The sequence below is a fragment of the Ziziphus jujuba genome, chromosome 5 (genome assembly GCF_031755915.1).
Source record: "Ziziphus jujuba cultivar Dongzao chromosome 5, ASM3175591v1".
In the NCBI taxonomy this organism is placed as follows: domain Eukaryota; kingdom Viridiplantae; phylum Streptophyta; class Magnoliopsida; order Rosales; family Rhamnaceae; genus Ziziphus; species Ziziphus jujuba.
Genome location: NC_083383.1, coordinates 25,825,941 through 25,846,153, shown reverse-complemented (window position 1 = coordinate 25,846,153; position 20,213 = coordinate 25,825,941). Strand labels below are relative to the sequence as shown.

The 20,213-nt window shown below is 34.4% G+C and overlaps 1 protein-coding gene across 1 annotated transcript; it reads right to left on the bottom strand.

The window, feature by feature from the left end:
• Positions 1-3,024: 3,024 nt before the first annotated feature.
• Positions 3,025-6,038, bottom strand: LOC132803856 (probable leucine-rich repeat receptor-like protein kinase At1g35710). Its single transcript, XM_060817628.1, has 2 exons — positions 3,761-6,038; positions 3,025-3,471 (listed from the first exon to the last, which is right to left on the bottom strand). The coding sequence occupies exons 1-2, from the start codon at positions 5,943-5,945 to the stop codon at positions 3,116-3,118; spliced, it is 2,541 nt and encodes an 846-aa protein (XP_060673611.1). The 5' UTR covers positions 5,946-6,038; the 3' UTR covers positions 3,025-3,115.
• Positions 6,039-20,213: the final 14,175 nt, after the last annotated feature.

Below are 20,213 nucleotides of genomic sequence, written 5' to 3'. Positions count from 1 at the left end.
AATATGTATTTCATTTTATTTTGCATGCGTTTCTTTTTCACTTTGGTTCGAAAGAAATGGCTTGGAAGCAGCAAGCGAAGACTAGAGTGACTATATGAAGAGAAAAAAGAAAAATTGTAAATACCAATCAGTTATTGATATGAATTATAACCAAAATCATAGTCCATCCCAATCCCCAAGTCAAGTCGGCAGCGTTTACCTTACTGTTTTCTTGCGACAAAACTTAAAACATCTTCTGATGACTTTAGTCTTCGCTTGCCGTTTCATTTGCACTAAACCAATAAAAAATGGCATGCCAAAGAAAATGAAAAACATATTGAACGAAGAAAAAGAGTTGGCTAAAACAGTTCTTCGGTGCTTGATTTGCCAACAAGCAAGGTTAATGTACATGAACTTCACCAATATACGTGAAATTTTTTCAAGGGGGAAAAAGAAAAACGCATTTTGATGGTGCCAATTTCTTGGGATAATATCAACTCTGCTTGTCCTTTTAAGTTTTCATTTGTAGTAATATGCAGTCTTCATGATAAGAATTGACATATCATTTTTGAAAACAAACCAAATTGCTCTTGAACTTCCTCTGCCACCAACATGAGTTCATATTCTCTCACAACAATGATCCCTTATGCCTGCTTTCTGCCATACAATGAACAATAAACTAGCTTGAAAAAAAACTCCTTAAAAATAAGAAAACTAGTACAACTTGAAAAACTCTATCAAGCCCAAACCATTTTAAATCCTGAAAAAAAAAAAAATCCTAAATTATTCAAATCTCCTATCAAGCAAAATAATTCTGCTTAGGGTATACTCTGTCTTTTGGAATGTTGTCTCAGTGGTTTTTCAATAATAGAGAGAATGAATGTACGTTTCACAAGCTTCTTTTCTCTAAGGGAACCAATAAATTCACTTGTAATCTGGTACATGATGTGTTTACTCGACATAATTTCTGTGGTTCTACTCTTCTCCTTTCCCATAAACATCTTATATATCCATTCAATTCTTCATAAAAACAGGTGAAACAACCGATTCTGTTTCATGAAATATTTAACGCAATATTACCCTTACAGTTCAAATGTAAAAGACAAATACAGTGTTAGACTTTTCTGTCATGATGCATTAAAAGAACATTCCAGTTATTAAATGTTGTTGTCACTGTTTCTACTTACTCTTGAATGACTTTGTTAGATACCTAATCACAGAATTTTGCACAAGTAATGAAATTGCCTATCTAAACTACTTTTGCACAAACAACCGACACCTATTAGTTGCTATTAGAATTAGCTGGCGTAATAGTACTCACGAGTTTTGGCTTATACTAAATTCCTCTTTATATTTTTTCCCTTTCTTTTCTTTTGCATGTCATAGTATATTCCTTTATTTATCCTTAATAAACAAATCATGGTAGCTTGATGAAAGTAGTTAAGGTATAAATGAGTTGCGTAAGTCTTTTGTTGAGTGCATCTTTACCATTTTATCCCAGTCCTGATAATGTGAAGGGAATAAGTAGCATTCTTCTATTGAAGGATTCGATTGACACTTTGTGGTGTAGAAATTCTTATGAACAACTTGTTTTATTGTAGTGTTTGACATTTATTATATCTGCTTCTTTTGATTTCCCCTTTTCTTGAAATGTAAATTTTTCATGCATCATAATCAGTGATTTAGAGCTGATATACTAGTTCAGTGTACAATTTTAACAGCTTTGCAACAGTTTCATGCAACCTTCTTCTTCTTCTTCTTCTTCTTGTGCATAGCAAAGACTGTTATCTCAGATAGAGTAACTAGTCTTCGAAAATATAGAAAAAGAAAAATAAAAATGATGGGTTCACTAGACACTTCAATATCCACTCACCCTCAAACATGGTCTTTTAAGATACTTATATTCTATTAACCATCGATGAAAATTATGTACAAGGAACATAATCAATCACATTGAAAGTCCATTGAAGGTTTTATTATGGGAAAATATAAAATTAGAAGTGTCCTATTTACAGTTTATTGATGATACACCGCTTTCATTTTTGGGAGAAGAAAATAATTTGGTTTGCTGCAGATTCTTAGTGTGTCTTGTGGAGTAAAAATTAACATGTCAAAAAGTATAGCATCCAGAGTTGAAACCTGAAACTGCTCTATTAATGATTTTCAAATCATAGCTTCTTGGGAGGGGTGTGTTGTAGAGGAATGACCTGTATATGAGATTTTTTAAGTATCCCAACGGGAGGGAATTCTTCTTTTGGGATCTAATGGTACAATTTTCAAAGGTTTTCAAACGCCATGAAGGTTGGTACCAATCTATTTTGTCAAGTATCCCTGTCTACTATCTTTCTTTGTTTAGTTCCAACAAGGATTTGTATGAGATTGTTTTCTGGGAGGAGAAAAGGCCATTTCCTTTCTTGGACAGCAGTATGAAAGAATTAAATAAAAGGGAGGATCAGAAATGAGAAATATCAAAATGGGAAAACGTTTTTATGCACAATTATTTAATGATCGCTTTATATATGTATAAGTTTGGCAGTTAGAAGTTTAAAGCATTTAATTTTCTTGTGATTTCCAAACCTTGCCATTTTCGTACTTGTTTGAATGTCACATGTTCTGTTAAGGCTTAGCTGGTTGACATCAGTCTAGTAAGTTCATCTCGCTAAATGACATCTTTTGTTTCTCGGTCTCATCCGAGAAACAACTTTAGGTCCTTATTCTGTTTTCTATCATTGTTTTGGATTTCCAATTTCTAAAGGAGTAGCAACCTATGTCTCCAATTTTCAGAGAACTTTGCCTATAGCTTGGATAGGACTTTTGTGGCTTTACATATACAAAAATACTAGATCGCAGTATACAATTACTAGTAGGATCCGAAAAGTTTGCTCTTTTGGTTAGGAGTTTCACCATTCCAAGACAATTACATAATAAATATAAATAATGTTTACATAATAAATATAAATAATGTTTACCATTTCAAATAGCATAAACCCTTCAATAGTAACATGTTGAAAACTAAAGGATAGTCAAAATTCATGCATTTTAACACAAACGAAAATTTTCAGGGAGGACAACACAAAATGCGAAGTAACAAAGCTGAACTGAACTGATTTCTGACTCCTCAATAAATTTTAGCCATCTATGGGTTCATGAGGTGTCCTATCGTAATTTCATGGAAACAATGATCTGCTAGTGGTGTCCTGAGCTTAACAATTTGTTTGGAAACACTATCCATTGTTGGTCGAAGCTTTGGGTCAGCATTTAAGCATGCAAATGCAATTGAGGCAACAAGAGCAACGTTATGTACAGCCAACCGACTTCTCGGGGGTGCTAAGCGTTGGTCTAATATTTCAATTAGCTTGAGATTTTGTGTTGAAGATGATGATAATGATGACAAAATTTCCTTTGGATGCTTTCCCATCAGCGTTTCAAGTGTCACCACTCCAAAGCTATAAACATCGCATTTTACGGTTACAGCTATGGTGTAGGCAAGCTCTACAATTCACAAGAACACAAAACAACTTAAATATTAATTTATTAATTGTTTTGTAATAAAAAAAAAAAAAGATTTTATGTGAAAGAGAGTTCAATATATAACATTGAAAGAAAATTTGAAGTTCTCTTTAAAAATAATTAGTTTGACCATGAAGTGTGTTTCATTTATTATGCGCATTTATAAATAATATTGATGATATAATTGCCTTTTTTTGCCTGCCCTGAAATGTGACAATTTAATGATTGAATATCAGAGAGAAAACTATATAGGAAGAGTGTAAAGCTTTACCTGGAGCAATATAACCATAAGTACCGGCCAGTATGGTGGTTTGAGTGGTGGAATTAGGATCGAGGAGTTTTGCAGTGCCAAAATCAGCTACAACAGCTTCTAGTTCTGAGTCGAGTAGGACATTGTTGGTGGTTACATCACGATGTACAATTGGTGGAGTGCAATCATTGTGCAAATAACACAATGCATTCACTATGCCTTTGATAATGTTCACCCTTTTCTTCCAATCTAATTCCATAGCCTCCACATCATTGTTCAGGACACAGAACAAGCTCCCTCTTTCCATATACTGGTAAATTAAAAACATGCACCTTTTATGCAAACAAAATCCATAGAGTCTCACAATGTTTCGGTGCTTCAATTCTGTCAATGTTTTCACCTCATTCTCGAAACTCTTTCTCAAAGCAGGTTCTTCGACCTCTGAAGTGTGCAGTTTTTTCAAAGCAACCACTTTGCCATTAGGCAGCTGCGCTCTGTAAACACTTCCATAACCACCTGTGCCAATGCAATACCTTATATCGAAATCCTCCGTTGCTTGAATGATGTCTTTGTATGCTAAATTCCCATCATAATTCCATACTGAAAATATATCTCCATTCTTTGTTGCAATTGTCTCGTCAAGTGATTTGATCTTTTTATTTTTGCACCCACGTTTGAAGAACATTACCCATATAATAAGCACGAGAAATGATGATGCAAGAATAATAGAGATGCAAACAATAATCAGCCCGCCTTTGTCGATGCCGCCAGACCAGATTTTGGAACATGGGACGTAATCATATAAATAAGTATCTGCATGAAGTGTTGTCCGGTGATACATAAAAGAACAGGGGATGCAACAGTTGAAATTGTTATCGGCAAGGTTTATGGTGGTCAAGTCTTCTAGGTCGGCAAATCGAGACGGTATTTCGCCAACAAGTGAGTTGTTACTGAGGTCCAAAGAAAGAAGTGTAGAAAGGGAACATATCTCAATCGGTATGCTTCCGTTGAAGTGGTTGGATGACAAGTCAATATACTGTATACTCTTAAGACTACCTAAAGATGGAGTAATGGTACCCATGAGGTTGTTCGAACTGAGTTTCAATCTTGTCAGGTTCTTCAAATTCCCTATTCGGGAAGGCAATGAACCACTTAACTGGTTCCGACTGAGGCTCAAGTATTGTAAGTTGGTTAAATCACATATAGCAGAAGGTACTGCACCAGTTAGTTGGTTCTCATCGAGTACCAATGTTTCCAGACTCGTTAGATTTCCAATTTCTGGAGGGAGTGGTCCGTGGAACATATTTGCACCTAAGTTGAGATGAACCAGATACACTAGCTTTGCTATTGATGGAGGGATGGATCCAATTATTTGGTTGGAATCAAGGTACAACTCAGATAAGTTAGTTAATTGACCCAGAGTTGGAGGCAGCTGTCCCATGAGCATATTGTCATGAAGGTCTAGATGATCAAGGCTGGTCATCTTCCCTATTTCTGAAGGGATTGAACCGGCGATATAGTTTGAATAAAGAGAGAGAGTAGTTAATTTGGTTAGCTGACCCAGACTTGATGGAAGTGGTCCATCGAGCCTATTTCCGGGCATGATCAAGAACTGAAGATTTTTCAGCTTTCCTATGTGGATTGGAATGGAACCATTAATTGCATTAGAAGAAGCGTCAAACTCCATTAAATGGGTGAGGCTTGTGATTGAAAGAGGCAACTGGCCAGAGATTTGATTAAAAGAAATGTCAAGCACCACTAATTGGGAGAGGTTTCCTAATGAAAGAGGTAACTCACCTAAAAGATAATTATGAGAGAGGTCGAGGTAAGTGAGCTTCGAAAGAGTGCCGATTTCTGGCGGGATGCTCCCAAAGAGTTCAGCTGCAGCAAGATCCAGATGGACTAAATTCGGAAACGAAGAGCCATTAAGAAATTTCCCAAGTTCGGTTCCATATATAAAAAACTTATGTATAGAAATACGGGTAATGCTTCCAGCACGATTGCAAGTGATACCAGGCAACTTGCAAGAAGTTGTGGTTGTGGAATTGAGATATTCAGGACTCCACCATCCAGATTCAAGCAAAGCCTTTACTTCTTGTTCAGGAGAATATTCAACAGAGCCCAGAACAAGGGAAGCACAGGAAATTAATGCTACTGCTACCGCAGCAAAACTGGATACGGAATTGGAAATGGAGGATGCCATCATGCTCTCTGATAACTATCTACTTGACTTGAAAGGAATTTTCTAAGAACCATTATATATAGTAGGCTCTCTTATGCCTTTTTCATTTTCTTTTTAATTTTTACTTATAATCCTTATGAACTTTGATTGCATTATAAGTGAGAGTAATATTATTCAAACTTTGAATAGATTATTTAATGATATGGGACCAATTACTCCTTCCCTCAATTTCCTTCTCCCTTTATTCTGTTCTTGTTTGTATTCTCTCAAAGCGATTGGATGTGGAAAACTGGATTTTGGAGCTAGAATAATTAAATAATTAAGTGCTGTTTGTTTGTGTGTTTAATTTTTAATTCTTTTGTTTTATTTATTTATTTTTTTACGAAATTGTATATCATGTGCGTATTTCAATTGTACGTTAATGTTAATTACTAATTTTAGAGTTTATTATACATATCAATCAATTATAAACATAAAAAAAAAAATAACAAAATTTAAAAATTAAAAACTAATATAATTTTAAATTGTGCTCCATTTGATGTTTATATATATATATATATATATTCTACTCTTTAGACTTATAAATAATTAAGATATATAATCACTACTAATAAACGTTAACAAACAGTCAAGTAAACATGTTACATTCAATTTAGTCGCCAAAAAAAAGCAAAACCTAATTAATAAAAGATACCTTAATTACTATTAACGATACATGGAAAAATGAATTAAATTGATAAGCTTCAAATCTCTCTTTATTTGTACAGAAACATTTCAAATTATTGGTTTATCAAATATCAAAAAAAGGTTTTTAAAGCATCCCAATTTTTACGCAAGAAAACAATAACATCAATGCTGCCGTGTTGACGACTCGGGATGGACTGACTGTGAGCATGTCATATATTATTCATATCAAAAAATTGGAATATGTAATATCATATTCATTTTCTTTTGCACGCCATTCGTTTTTACACTTGTGCGAACGAAATAAATAGGAAGCCGTAAGCGAAGACTTAGTGTGGGTGAGGGTGACCAGGGCCGGACCCACGTTGGGCCAGTGCCTCCCCCTTAGATTTTTCTGTTTTTATTATTATTATTATTTTTTTTTCCATTTACTATTTTCTCCCTGATATATTTAAACCTACCCCCAAAACAAAAACACACGTAAGGTTCACTTTCGATTTGTTCCCTTTTTCGTTTCTTCGTTTATATACAGTTTTTCTCATCTCTCTCTCTCTCTCTCTCTATATATATATATATTACATATCTATTTCTCTTATATTTGTTTTTGAATCGTTTCTCGTATATCTAATACTTATTTAAAATAAGTATAATATTTACGCTTTATTTATGATATTTTAACAACATATTTTAACAATATATTTATTGAATCAACGTACTTAATTAACATTTTTAATACAATATTTATACACTAGAATAATAATTCAACACGATTAATTTAGTTAATAACATAAAGATATAATACAAGAACTTAACTTCTTCTTTTTTTTAATTATATTGAATCTAAGTTGCAAATTTTTTTTTTTTGCTCTATTACACAATATTTTTGTTGTTAACTTTTTGTTTTTTTTTTATGGCTTTCAATTACTTTAGTTGCTTAAACATAACAAAATCAAATTTTTATTTGTATTTTACCTTAAGAAGTATGCTTATTTTATTTTTATAAATTTTGTCTGAACATTGAGATTCAATTTCTCTAAACCAAATTCAGAAAAAAAAAAAAAAAAATTAACAGCTAGTACAACATAGTAAAAGTTTTATTTTTGTAACATAGTAAAACTTTTATTTTTGTATACTTTTGTATCTTTTCATGCCATAAATTAAAATATAATATAAATCTTATTATATATCACGGTGCCCTCTGAAAATTTTTCTGAGTCCGCCATTGAGAGCGACCATATGAAGGGGAAAATAAAAAAAAAAATTGTAAATACCAACCAATTATTGATATGAATAATATCCCAGGCTCACAGCCCATCCCAATTCCCAAGTCAAGATGACAGCATCTACCTTATTGTTTTCTTGCGTCAAAACTGGGATGCTTTAAAAGCATTTTTTGATGACTTTTCTTCATATACTCACTCTAGTCTTCATTTGCTGTAAACCAAGGAAAAAGGCATGCAAAAGAAAATGTAATACATATTCCTTTTTTTTTCCTTTTTTTTTTTTTTTTTTTTTTGTTGTTTGTTTGTTTTGGGGAACGAGTAAAAGAGTTGGCTAAAGTAGTTGTTTGGTACTGGATTTGCCAACAAACAAGGTTAATGAACTAGAACTTCATCAATACAAGTGAAATTTTTCTAAGGGTGGAAAAGAAAAACACATTTTCATGGTCCCAATTTCCTAGGATAATTTCAACTCTGCTTCCCCTTTAAAGTTTTCATTTGTACTATATGCAGTCTTAACGGTTAGAATGGAGAGTTCATTTTTGAAAACAAACCAAATTGCTCTTGAACTTCCTCTGCCATCAACCCGAGTTCATATTATCTCACAACAATGTTCCCTCATACCTGCTTTCTGCCCTACAATGAACAATAAACTAGCTTGAATAAAAAAATTCATAAAAATAAGAAAACTAATACAACTTAGAAACCATATCAAAACCCAAACCAATCTAAATCCTGAAAAAAAATTGTAAATTATTCAAATCTCTTATCAATCATAATAACAACCAATTCTGTTTCTCGAAATATTTAACACAAAATTACCCTACAGTTCAAATGTGAAAGACAAATATAGTGTTAGACTTGCCTGTCTTCGCTTTTTAATAAAACCAGGTAAACTGGATCTTGGGTTGTCAAATGGAACAGTCGCTGTACAATGGATATACATGTTGCAATGCTGTATAAAAGACCATAAAGAAATAAGATTCAGAGTAGGTGCCTCGTAACAGCTACATTATATATTGAATTTTAACGGATTCAACAGGAGTAAAGATACCAAACGGAAATTCAATTTTGCAAAATATAATATAACAAACACAAATTATCATTTCTTGAAGTAAACAATTTCACAAGCAACAAATGAGAGCCGTATGCGGAGAGAGTCACACTCTTTAATTACTTGTTATGTATTATAAATTTTTTTCCAATCAGTGGCAAGATAAAACACATTACTTGTCATTCTCCAACCTCTCGAGTATTCCAATAATGTTCCTAACGATGCCTTATTTATTTGCAAATTTGCATAGACAACTTTTGACTGTATACAATGTGCAGTATTAGGGATAAATAACAAATCTGTGTAACCATTAAACACTTGTATTGCATATCATCTTTCCGTAAGGAACCTCATTGTCAGAACTTATCTCCCATATGTATGTGCATGTGGGTAAAATATGTCAACTTCATTATAGCAAAGATGTGTACAGACCAAATGCACTAGTTGTCATAGAATGAGATAATATATATTACCTGCCAAAACATATCAACAGAACTATCCAAAAGATTGCAGCAACAAAAGTTGAATTTGTATGGGCAACCCAAACCTGATCATGCATATAAAGAAAATATGATTGCTTATCCAACTTGGGAATATTACTATCAATGAAACTGAAAATGTTACATGTATGAATTCATAAATATGTATAATTTAATAGATCTAAGGAATGAAGATACAAAATTTTGAACGCCATCAACAATGAGTAATTCTCATTTCTTCACTAGAAGATCATTAATGACCTGATCGATGAGTAACTAAAGAATTGAAATTTAATAATTTATGAATCTCATCCGCAATTTTATTTGGATCTCATTAGTTCCCTTTTATGAATACTAATAAAGTGTTTTAATTTAAACTTTTCTATCAAAGTGAATCGGCTACTAATTGGCATAATCACTTTTATAGAGGACACCATCATGCTCATGATAACCATCTACTTAAAAGCAATTTTCTAAGAAGCAATATGATAGGCTCTCTTATGCCTTTTTCAGTTTCTTTTTAATTTTTACGTATAATCCTTATGAACTTTAATTGCATTGAAGTGAGAATGATATTATTCAAACTTTGAATAATTATTTAATAATATGGGCCCAATTACTCCTTCCCTCAATTTCCTTCTCCCGTTATTCTGTTCTTGTTTGTATTCTCTCAAAAGCCATTGGAGGAAGACCGTTGTGTATACAGGATACTTGATTTTGGAACTAGAATAATTAAACAATGAAGTGCTTTTTGTTTGTATGTTTAATTTTATTTTTGTATTTTTTTTATTAAATTGTGTATAGTGTGCTTATTTCAATTGTTCGTTAATGTTAATTAATAATCGTTGAGAGTTTATAATATATATCAATTCACTACAAATATAAAGAAAAAAAACTAAAAAATAAAAAATAAAAATGAATATAATTTTAAATTGTGTTTCATTTGATGTTTATGTTTTTTTTTTTCCCCAACCCTTTAGGTTTATAGATTATTGAGATATATAATTGCAATAAATTAACACTAACAAACAATTAGGTAAATAAACTACACTCAATTAGGGAAAAAAATGAAAAAAAAAAAAAAGACACTAAATATGTTAACAAAAGGCAGCTTGATTGCAAATAACTATACGTGGAGAAATTAAATAAGTTGATAAGCTTCAAATTTCTCTTTATTTGCATAGAAACCTTTCAAACTATTGCTTTATCAATATCAAAAAAATGCTTTTAAGGCATCCCAGTTTAGACACAAGAAAAATAATGTAAATGCTGACGTGTTGACTTGGGATGGACTGCGCGTATGTCATATATTATTCATATCAATAAATGGAATATGCATTTCATTTTCTTTTGCATGCCTTTCTTTTTTACTTTGGTGCGAACGAAATAACTAGGAAGCAGCAAGCGAAGACTAAAGTGACTATATGAAGGCCAAAAAAAATAAAAAAATAAAAAATAAAAGAAATGTAAATACCAAGCATTTATTGATATGAATAATATCCAGAGTCATAGTCCATCCCAATTCCCAAGTCAGGTCGGCAGCGTTTACCTTACTGTTTTCTTAAATCAAAACTGGGATGCATTAAAAGCATTTTTTGATGACTTTGGTCTTCGCTTGCCGTTTCATTTGCACTAAACCAATAAAAAACGGCATGCAAAATAAAATGAGAAACATATTGGACTAAGAAAAAGAGTTGGCTAAAACAGTTCCTTGATGCTTCATTTGCCAACAAGCAAGGTTAATATACTTGAACTTCACCAATATAAGTGAAACTTTTTCAAGGGAGAAAAATAAAAACACATTTTGATGGTGCCAATTTCTTAGGATAATATCAACTCTGCTTTTCCTTTTAAGTTTTCATTTGTAGTAATATGCAGTCTTCATGACTAGAATTCACATTTCATTTTTGAAAACAAACCAAATTGCTCTTGAACTTCCTCCGCCATCAACACGAGTTCATATTCTCTCACAACAATGATCCCTTATGCCTGCTTTCTGCCATACAATGAACAATAAACTAGCTTGAAAAAAATTCCTAAAAAATAAGAAAACTAGCACAACTTAAAAACTATGTCAAGCCCAAACCATTTTAAATCGTGAAAAAAAAAATTTTCCTAAATTATTCAAATCTATTATCAAGCATAATAATTCTGCTTAGGGTATACTCTGTCTTTTGGAATGTTGTCTCAGTGGTTTTTTACTAATAAAGAGAATGAATGTACGTTCCACAAGCTTCTTTTCTCTAACGGAACCAATAAATTCAGTTGTAATCTGGTAAATTATGTGTTTATTCAACATAATTTCTGTAGTTCTACTCTTCTACTTTCCCATAAACATCTTATATATCCATTCAATTCTTCATAAAAACAGGTGAAACAACCAATTCTGTTTCTTGAAATATTTAACACAATATTACCCTTACAGTTCAGATGTAAAAGACAAATACAGTATTAGACTTGCCTGTCATGATGCATTAAAAGAACATTCCAGTTACCAAATGTTGTTGTCGTTGTTTCTACTTACTCTTGAATGTCTTTGTTAAATACCTAATTAGAGAATTTTGCACAAGCAATGAAATTGCCTATCTAAAGTAATTTTGAGCAAACAATCGACACCTATTAGTAGCTATTAGAATTAGCTGGCGTAATAGTACTCAAGACTTTTGGCTTATACTAAATTCCTCTTTATATTTTTTCCTCTTCTTTTCTTTTGCATGTCATAGTGTATTCCTTCATTTATCATTAATAAATAAATCTTGGTAGCTTGATGAAAGTAACTAAGGTATAAATGAGTTGAGGAAGTCTTTTGTTGACTGAATCTTTACCATTTTTTTCCCAGTTTTGATAATGTGAAGGGAATAGGTAGTATTCTATTGAAGAATTCGATTGACACTTTGTGGTGCAGAATTTCTTATGATCAACTTGTTATATTGTAGTGTTTGACATTTTTTATATCTGCTTCCTTTTTCCCCTTTCTTGAAATGTAAATTTTTCATGCATCGTAATCAGTGATATAAAGCTGATATACTAGTTCAGTATACAATTTTAACAGCTTTGTAACAGTTACATGCAACCTTCTTCTTTTCTTCTTCTTTTTCTTCTTCTTCTTCTTGTTTAATGTAATCTTGCAGTTAAGTTGTAATTCATATTTGACTGAAAATGCTAATCTTTTTATTCTGAGTTTTCACATTGTTCTACTCTTATCATCTCCCAAGTAAGCCTTTAGGTCCCTGTACATTTTCCTTTATATTGTTTGCAAACAAAGATTGACATTGATGGTGGCAATAGTAGAATGGAAAGGATATGGAGTTGTAATCTTTCTTTTGTTGTCCCTATGGAAAAATCAGTCTAACTATTACCTGTGTACAGGTTTCTAGAGAAGGAAGGGAAAAAAAAATTAAAAAAAAAATAGGCAAAGGAATGGTGTGCTTCAAAGGGGAAGCATACCTTACTTTACTTTAAGACGGCAGCTGTCAGGACCCGTCCAAAGTTCCCCACCGGAACCCTAGACAAACCCTGATCCCAGGGAAACCCTACCGGACCCTTCTGTGGAAGATCCGGCAGAACCTCCCCTAAGGGATGGACTTACCACAAAATTTCCTGCACTGAAAACGCACTTCTATAATTGTCCCCTTATTCCTCCCACAGTACTACGAACTGGTTCCACAATTTCAGCACTCCAAAATAAAAATACAGTAATCCAGTGCAAAATAAATACAACAAGAGTGAAAGAAATATTACAACTGCAATAAAAGAATAATAGGGTACTGCCGAACTAAAACAGCGAGGAAGATCAAGTCCGCTCCGAGTGAACACCGACAACCTGGTACCTAGAGGAACGGAATTTAAGAGTGTGAGATGCTAATCATCTCAGTGAGCGACCCTACTACTATACCATATAATATCACAGTAATAAGTATAAATAATAATTATTTGGAAATAATATTTTCTCTCAAAACCCTTACAATTCTCTCAGTTGGAAAGGTTCCCCTTTTAAAACAATTTCACAAAACCCTTTATCCATATTCCCCGAAAACCAAGACATCAATTAAATACCAGAAGCGGTAACAATTATATGTTTAATTCCAATTCAGTTTCCAAACATTTTATTTTTAAAACACAGTTCTGAAAATCATTTGATGCACCCACTATATACCAGTGGCGCCAACAGTACCCAGCGTCCCAAGGTACCGCCAGACAGGAGGTTATAGAGAGAAACCGGCATACGGTCGCGTGGCGTCCCACTGCGCCGCTGCTAACCTGGTGTCCCGGCCAAAGGGGGGTGGCCGCCCTCTCCGATGGCATCCACAGGACACCCTCATAATATCAACCGCGCGCTACTCACACCCACCTGCGCGCTAATCACATCACCTGCGCGCTAATCACACCCACCTGCGCGCTAATCACAACCGTGTGCACACTAACCATATCACATATACCATATCACATAATCAGAACACCAGTACGTGCACGGTGCATCTAAAAATTATAAAATCCATAAATTTAAATCATAAAACAAATTTCACATTTTTCATAAGCATAGCGGGCATAATCCATCCGCTTGAACCGGGAATTTTCCCACAATTTCTTTGTAATCAATGCCATAAATTCCATGATTTTCAAATCCACCAACTCCCAAATCCATCAATTCAAATATCCACATTTTTTCCAAGCATAAATAATTTCTCGAAATATCATAATCAAATCCCATAATATTTTATGGGCATATTTCATAAAAATTGAAATCACCAACATAACCAAATATTTTCCTTGAAATATTTGAAAATCGAATCGTGCCCAATTTACCATTAAAACCACACCAATTTCAAAATCCTCAAAACCATAAAATAATTCCACATGGCATAAATTGGTGAAATACACATTTTCTTAAATCCGATAAATTCACAAATAATTCCACAATAATTCAAATAAATATTTGGCACATAGAAATTAAATTCCAATTATTTAAATCACACATTATATATTCACCAATTAAATTCCCAAAATTAATTTGAAGGTGGGTCACTCACCTGGAGCACGCAATTAACCCATGATCCACTACGGGATCAATTCTACGACTCACCGGTGCTCCTAGAACAAAATTCACAGACAGTCAAATAAATTAATATTTTATTCGGGTAAATAATACCCGGTACCCGGAGGGTCAAAACACAAACGATAACTAAAATTTACGAATCATATACCGAATCGAAGCTCGAGTGATGCTAATCACAGATCCGGTCTTAATTTCCGATGATCGTACCCGACGGGGTTTGAATTTCGTCGGGAAGCTTTTCGGGTTTCGGCTCCGCAATTCTCCCAAACCGTCGCGAATTGGTGGAAACGGAAGTCGGATTTGGGTTCAGGAGGTCGAACACTGCGGACTAGAGCTGGCCGGAATTTTCGGGTACTCGCCGGAACAGTAATTTCCGGCGGGCCGCCACGTCACCGGCAACCATCGCCGGAACAGTATTTTCCGGCGGTGGCCGTTTGCTGTGAAATTTTGCAGATTTGTAGATCGTGAGGAGAGCAATCCAACGGGACCGACGGTGAGCAAAACGGAGGTCGGACGGCGGAGAAATCACCGTTTGAAGATTTTCGACCCCTCGCCGGAAAACGCTCCGATCCCGGCGCGTCGGTGGTCCGATGGCCGTGATTTTTGGTGGGTAGGCCGGACTTGAGGAGAGGATGCTGGGTGTATGGCGTGTGTACTGTATATCGGCCGGAATAGTGCCGATTCGCGGTGGCCGGCGGTGGAGGGGGAAAAATCGCCGCCAAACTTCGGACGTCCGATCCGGGCGCGTCCGGCGGCCGTTCGCCGTGAAATTTGGAGGTTTTGCCGGAAATGAGGTGGGCAATCTGGCTGGCCGGCGCGTGTACAGTAACTAGGCCGGAAAAACATGAAAATGACCGGCGGCCGGCGGGTCCTCTCTCTCTCTTTCTCTCTCCTCTCTCTCTTTCTCTCTCTTCTCTCTCTTTCTCTCTCTTCCCCGAGAGTTTTTCAAAATTAAAACCCTGCGTGACACTGTTCATGCCACGTGGACCACTCAGAAGCTGACACGTGGCATTTCACTGTTCACAATCCAAAAACATTAAAATAATACGGTATCCGGTAAACTTCAAACGTCCATAACTTTTTAACCACATGTCCGATTTAAGCGTGCCGCTAGTCTATGAACTCGTATCGACGAGTACTTTACAACCATACAAGAGTCAACTCACAATTACATCACAAGAAAAAGTCAACTCCCGGCACCTTTAGACAGTTTACAGTTCAACTTGTTTTGCCCATAACTTTCAAACCGTAGCTCCGTGTTCGACGTGCTACTAGTCTACGAACTCAGGGCGTCATGCACTTCGCCACGGTACCCTAGTCAACTCAAAATTTTCACCGAGTCAAAAAGTCAACTTTTGACCCCTTCGGTCAACGGTCAACGATCAACCTCGGTCAACGTGCACGGATTCCGGTGCGATTTGGGACGGGGTGTTACAGCAGCAAAAAAGGACAACGGTGTGGATGCTGCATTCTTGTGCATAGCGAAGACTGCTATCTCAGATAGAGTAACAATAGTTATAGTCTTCGAAAACATAGAAATTTTTTTTTTTTTTTTTTTAAATAATGGGTTCACTAGACACTTCAATATCCACTCGCCCTCAAACATGGTCTTTTAAGATACTTATATTCTTTTAACCATCGATGAAAATTAGGTAGATGGAACATAACAAATCACATTGGAAATCCATTGAAGGTTTTATCATAGGAAAATATAAAATTAGAAGTGTCCTATTTACAGTTTGTTGATGATACACTTCTTTCATTTTTTGGGAGAAGAAAAAAATTTGGTTTGCTGGATATTCTTAGTATGTCTTATGGAGTAAACGTAACATGTCAAGAAGTATAGCATCCAGAGTTAAAACTTGAAACTGCTTTATTAATTATTTTCAAATCATAGCTTCTTGGAAGGGGTGCGTTGTAGAGGAATGACCTATATATGAGATTTTTTAAGTATCTCAATGGGAGGGGATTCTTCTTTTGGGATCTTATGGTACATTTTCAAAGGTTTTCAAATGCCATGAAGGTTGGAAAAGAGGATTTTTTTTTTTTTAATTTTTTTCCCTAGAAGGTAGAATTCTTGCTTTGGTACCAATTTATTTTGTCAAGTATCTCTATCTCCTATCTTTCTTTGTTTAGTTCCAACAAGGATTTGTATGAGATTGTTTTGTGGGCGCAGAAAAGACCACTTCCTTTCTGGTACGTGTGGTATGAAAGAATAAAATAAAAAGGGAGGATCAGGATGAGAAATATCAAAATGGGAAGTCTTGTTTATGCACATTTATTTTAAGATTTCTTTTTATGTATCAATTTGCTATTTAGAAGTTTAATGTATTTGTTAGTATAACGTCACTTTTGTTGCTGTCATAAGTTGCTTTGTGATGATTAGTTATTGTACTTTCAAGTTTTCGGTAAAAACACTGTTTTATTAGGTAACCAAAGTATGGCTTGTCTTTTTGGCAATATGATTATTGCAGCAGTTGGTGAAAATTAGGTGGTCTATTATTTCTGAAAACTTGTGTTTATATGTTCTATCCACAAATGAACGATGTGTATTCACCACATCAGTTTAAGCTTTTTTTCTTTCTCTTTTATTTTTGCTGTGTTTTTTGTTCTAAAAATCCTACAAATGGTCTCAGAGCTCTTATGATCTTAGAGGGGCTGTGAGTAAAATAGCAAAAAATACAAAAACCTTCCTTCTACCTTTCCTTCCTTTTTTAAATGGCTTCAACTCATTTTTCTGCTCAATCACCTCTTATATTTTCTGGAGAAAATTATGCCATGTGGTCTATAAAAATGAAAGCTTACCTTCAAGCTTTTGACTTGTGGGAAGTAGTAGAGATCGAAAGAAATCCTCCCCTTTTGACAACAGATCCCACTATCGCTCAAATAAAGCAATATAGTGAAGATGTTGCTAAAAAGTTTAAAGCTTTATCTGCCTTACATGCTGGTGTTTCAGAAGTGAAGTTCACCAGAATTATGGCTTGCACTACAGTTAAAGAGGTCTGGAACAAACTGAAAGAAGAGTTCCAGGAAAGTGCAAGAACAAGACAAATGCAGGTGTTGAACTTAAGGAGAGAGTTCGAAACTTTAAGAATGAAGGATTCTGAGTTGGTAAAAGACTTCATAGACAGACTCATGAAGGTAGTAAACCAGATTAGAATTCTTAGAGAGGAGCTGAGTGATAGACGAGTGGTGGAGAAAGTGCTGATCAGCTTGACAGAAAAGTTCGAAGCAAAGATCTCATCCTTGATGGAGTCAAGAGAGCTGAATCAGATTTCTTTGTCAAAGCTTGTCAATGTTTTACAAGCAACTAAACAAAAAAGATCTATAAGACAAGAAGAAACATCAGAAAGTGTTTTTCTCGCATTACAAAAAGGTAAGGCTCCAGCAAACAATAATCAAAGGAAGCAACAAAGTGGTGGAAGTAATGTTAAAGGAAAACATGGTGCTGGTAAAAGCAGAAAGGATGAAAGAAAGAAGTTTATAAAGTGCTCTCATTGCAAAAAAGACAACCATGCTGAAAAATATTGTTGTTTTAGGCCTAATATTCAATGTAGAGCTTGCAAACAACTTGGACATATTGAAAAAGTTTGCAAAAACAAAGGAGGACCAGTACAACAAGCACACCAAGTACAAGTTGCTGATGAAGCACAGCAAAGTGAGGAAAGGCTGTTTGTTACTACATGTTATGCAGAAAACAGCAGAAAAGAAGCTTGGTTGGTGGATAGTGGTTGCACTCAACATATGACTCATGATGCTGATCTCTTCAAGACCTTGAATAGAAGCTTTGTTTCCAAAGTCCAAATAGAAAATTGAGATTTTATTCAAGTTCAAGGCAAAGGAGATTTGACTGTGGAAACTTCAACAGGTACTAAACTCCTTTCAAATGTGTTATATCTACCCGAAATTAATCAAAGTTTGTTAATGTAGGACAAATGCTTGAAAATGGATATTCTTTGAATTTTCAAGATAAGTCTTGCATAATATATGATCAATATAGAAGTGAAATTCTAAATGTTGGAATGAAAGATAAAAGCTTTGTGATAGAGTGGAACAAGAAGGGAAATAATATTTTTTATACCAAAATTAATGATGAATCTAAGTTGTGACATAAAAGACTTGGTCATTTTAACTATGACTCCTTGAATCTAATGTATGAAAAGAAATTGGTGGAGAATATGCCTGCTGTTAGCAAAAATCTGGAAGTGTGTGAAGTGTGTCAGTTTGATAAGCAACAAAGGCTGTCATTCCCTTCGAAAGGCGCTTGGAAAGCCTCTGAAAAGCTTCAGTTGATTCATAGTGATGTATGTGGACCTATAATAAGTGAGCATTCTATCAATGGTAGTAGATATTTTCTCACTTTCATAGACGATTTCTCTAGAATGTGTTGACTATGTTTTCTGAAACACAAATCTAAAGTTGCTGAGATATTCACCAGCTTTAAAGCCATGGTTGAAAATCAAGCAAAATGTAGCATCAAAGTGATACGATCAGATAATGGGACTGAATATACAGCTCAAAAGTTTAAGTTGCAATACAAAAAAGCGGGAATTCAACATCAGCTGACCTCTCCCAATACTCCTAAGTAAAATGGGGTTAGTGAGAGGAAGAACAGGACTATTATGGAGATGTGTAAATGCTTGTTGTTTGAGAAGCAATTACCAAAGAAGTTTTAGGCTGAAGCAGTGAATACCTCGGTGTATTTGCTAAATAAATTACCAACTAAACCATTGGAGTTCAAAACTCCATATGAGATGTGGTATGGAGTCAAGCCTACTGTGGAGCATTTGAAGATATTTTGAAGCATTTGTTATACACATGTTCTTGAAATTAAAAGAGACAAGTTGGATCAAAAAGCTGATGTAGGAATTTTTGTTGGTTACAGCAGCAAATAGTTATTTCAATTGTGGAGCGAACAAACATATGTTTCAAAAGCTTAGTTTCTCTAGTAAAATAAAAAAATCCAATTCTAATATGGCAAATTATGAGTTATTTGAAATGATTTCTTTAGTTCTACTCTTTCCATGTCATAAATTAAAATATAATATAAAAATCTTATTATATATCATGGTGCCCTCTCAAAAATTGTTCTGAGTCCGCCATTGAGAGCGACTATACCAAGAAAAAAAAAATTGTAAATACCAACAAATTATTAATATGAATAATATCCCAGACTCACAGCATTTACCTCACTGTTTTCTTGCGTCAAAATTGGGATGCTTTCAAAGCATTAAAGGCATTTACCAATAAAACTGGGATGCTTTCAAAGCATTATTTGATGACTTTTCTTAATATACTCAACTTAGTCTTCATTTGCATTAAACCAAGAAAAATGGGCATGCAAAGAAAATGATTAACACATTCCTTTTTCCCCCCCCTTTTTTTTTTTTTTTTTTGGGGGGGTGGGGAGTAGGGATGTCAATTTGCCCCGCCCATCCCCAAAACCGCGGTGCATAGCCCCGTTTTTCCCCGAAAATTCAGGGATGAGGGCGGGCTCGGAGCAAATGCCTAAAAACCGAGTCGGAGACGGGCCGGGGACGGGGAATAATAACCCCGCCCCGAACCCGCCCCGATATATATATATATATATATATATTTATTTATTTATTTTTTTATAAAATTTTATTTATATAAAATCATTTTCTTCTTTTTTTTATTTATTTTTCTAAATATGTATTTTATTATAATTGTAAATTTGTTCCTTGATGTATTTTATTATATTTTTATTGCATTGTAGTTATTTTCTTTATATTTTAATCATAAAATAATTTTTTTATATAAATTTTTTTAAAAAATATC

Excerpts from the sequence above, each read along its gene's own strand:
- LOC132803856 (XM_060817628.1), bottom strand. The coding sequence starts at position 5,945 with ATGATGGCATCCTCCATTTCCAATTCCGTATCCAGTTTTGCTGCGGTA. Across the intron at positions 3,472-3,760 it reads TTATGGTTATATTGCTCCAG|AGCTTGCCTACACCATAGCT; the intron begins GTAAAGCTTTAC and ends TGTGAATTGTAG.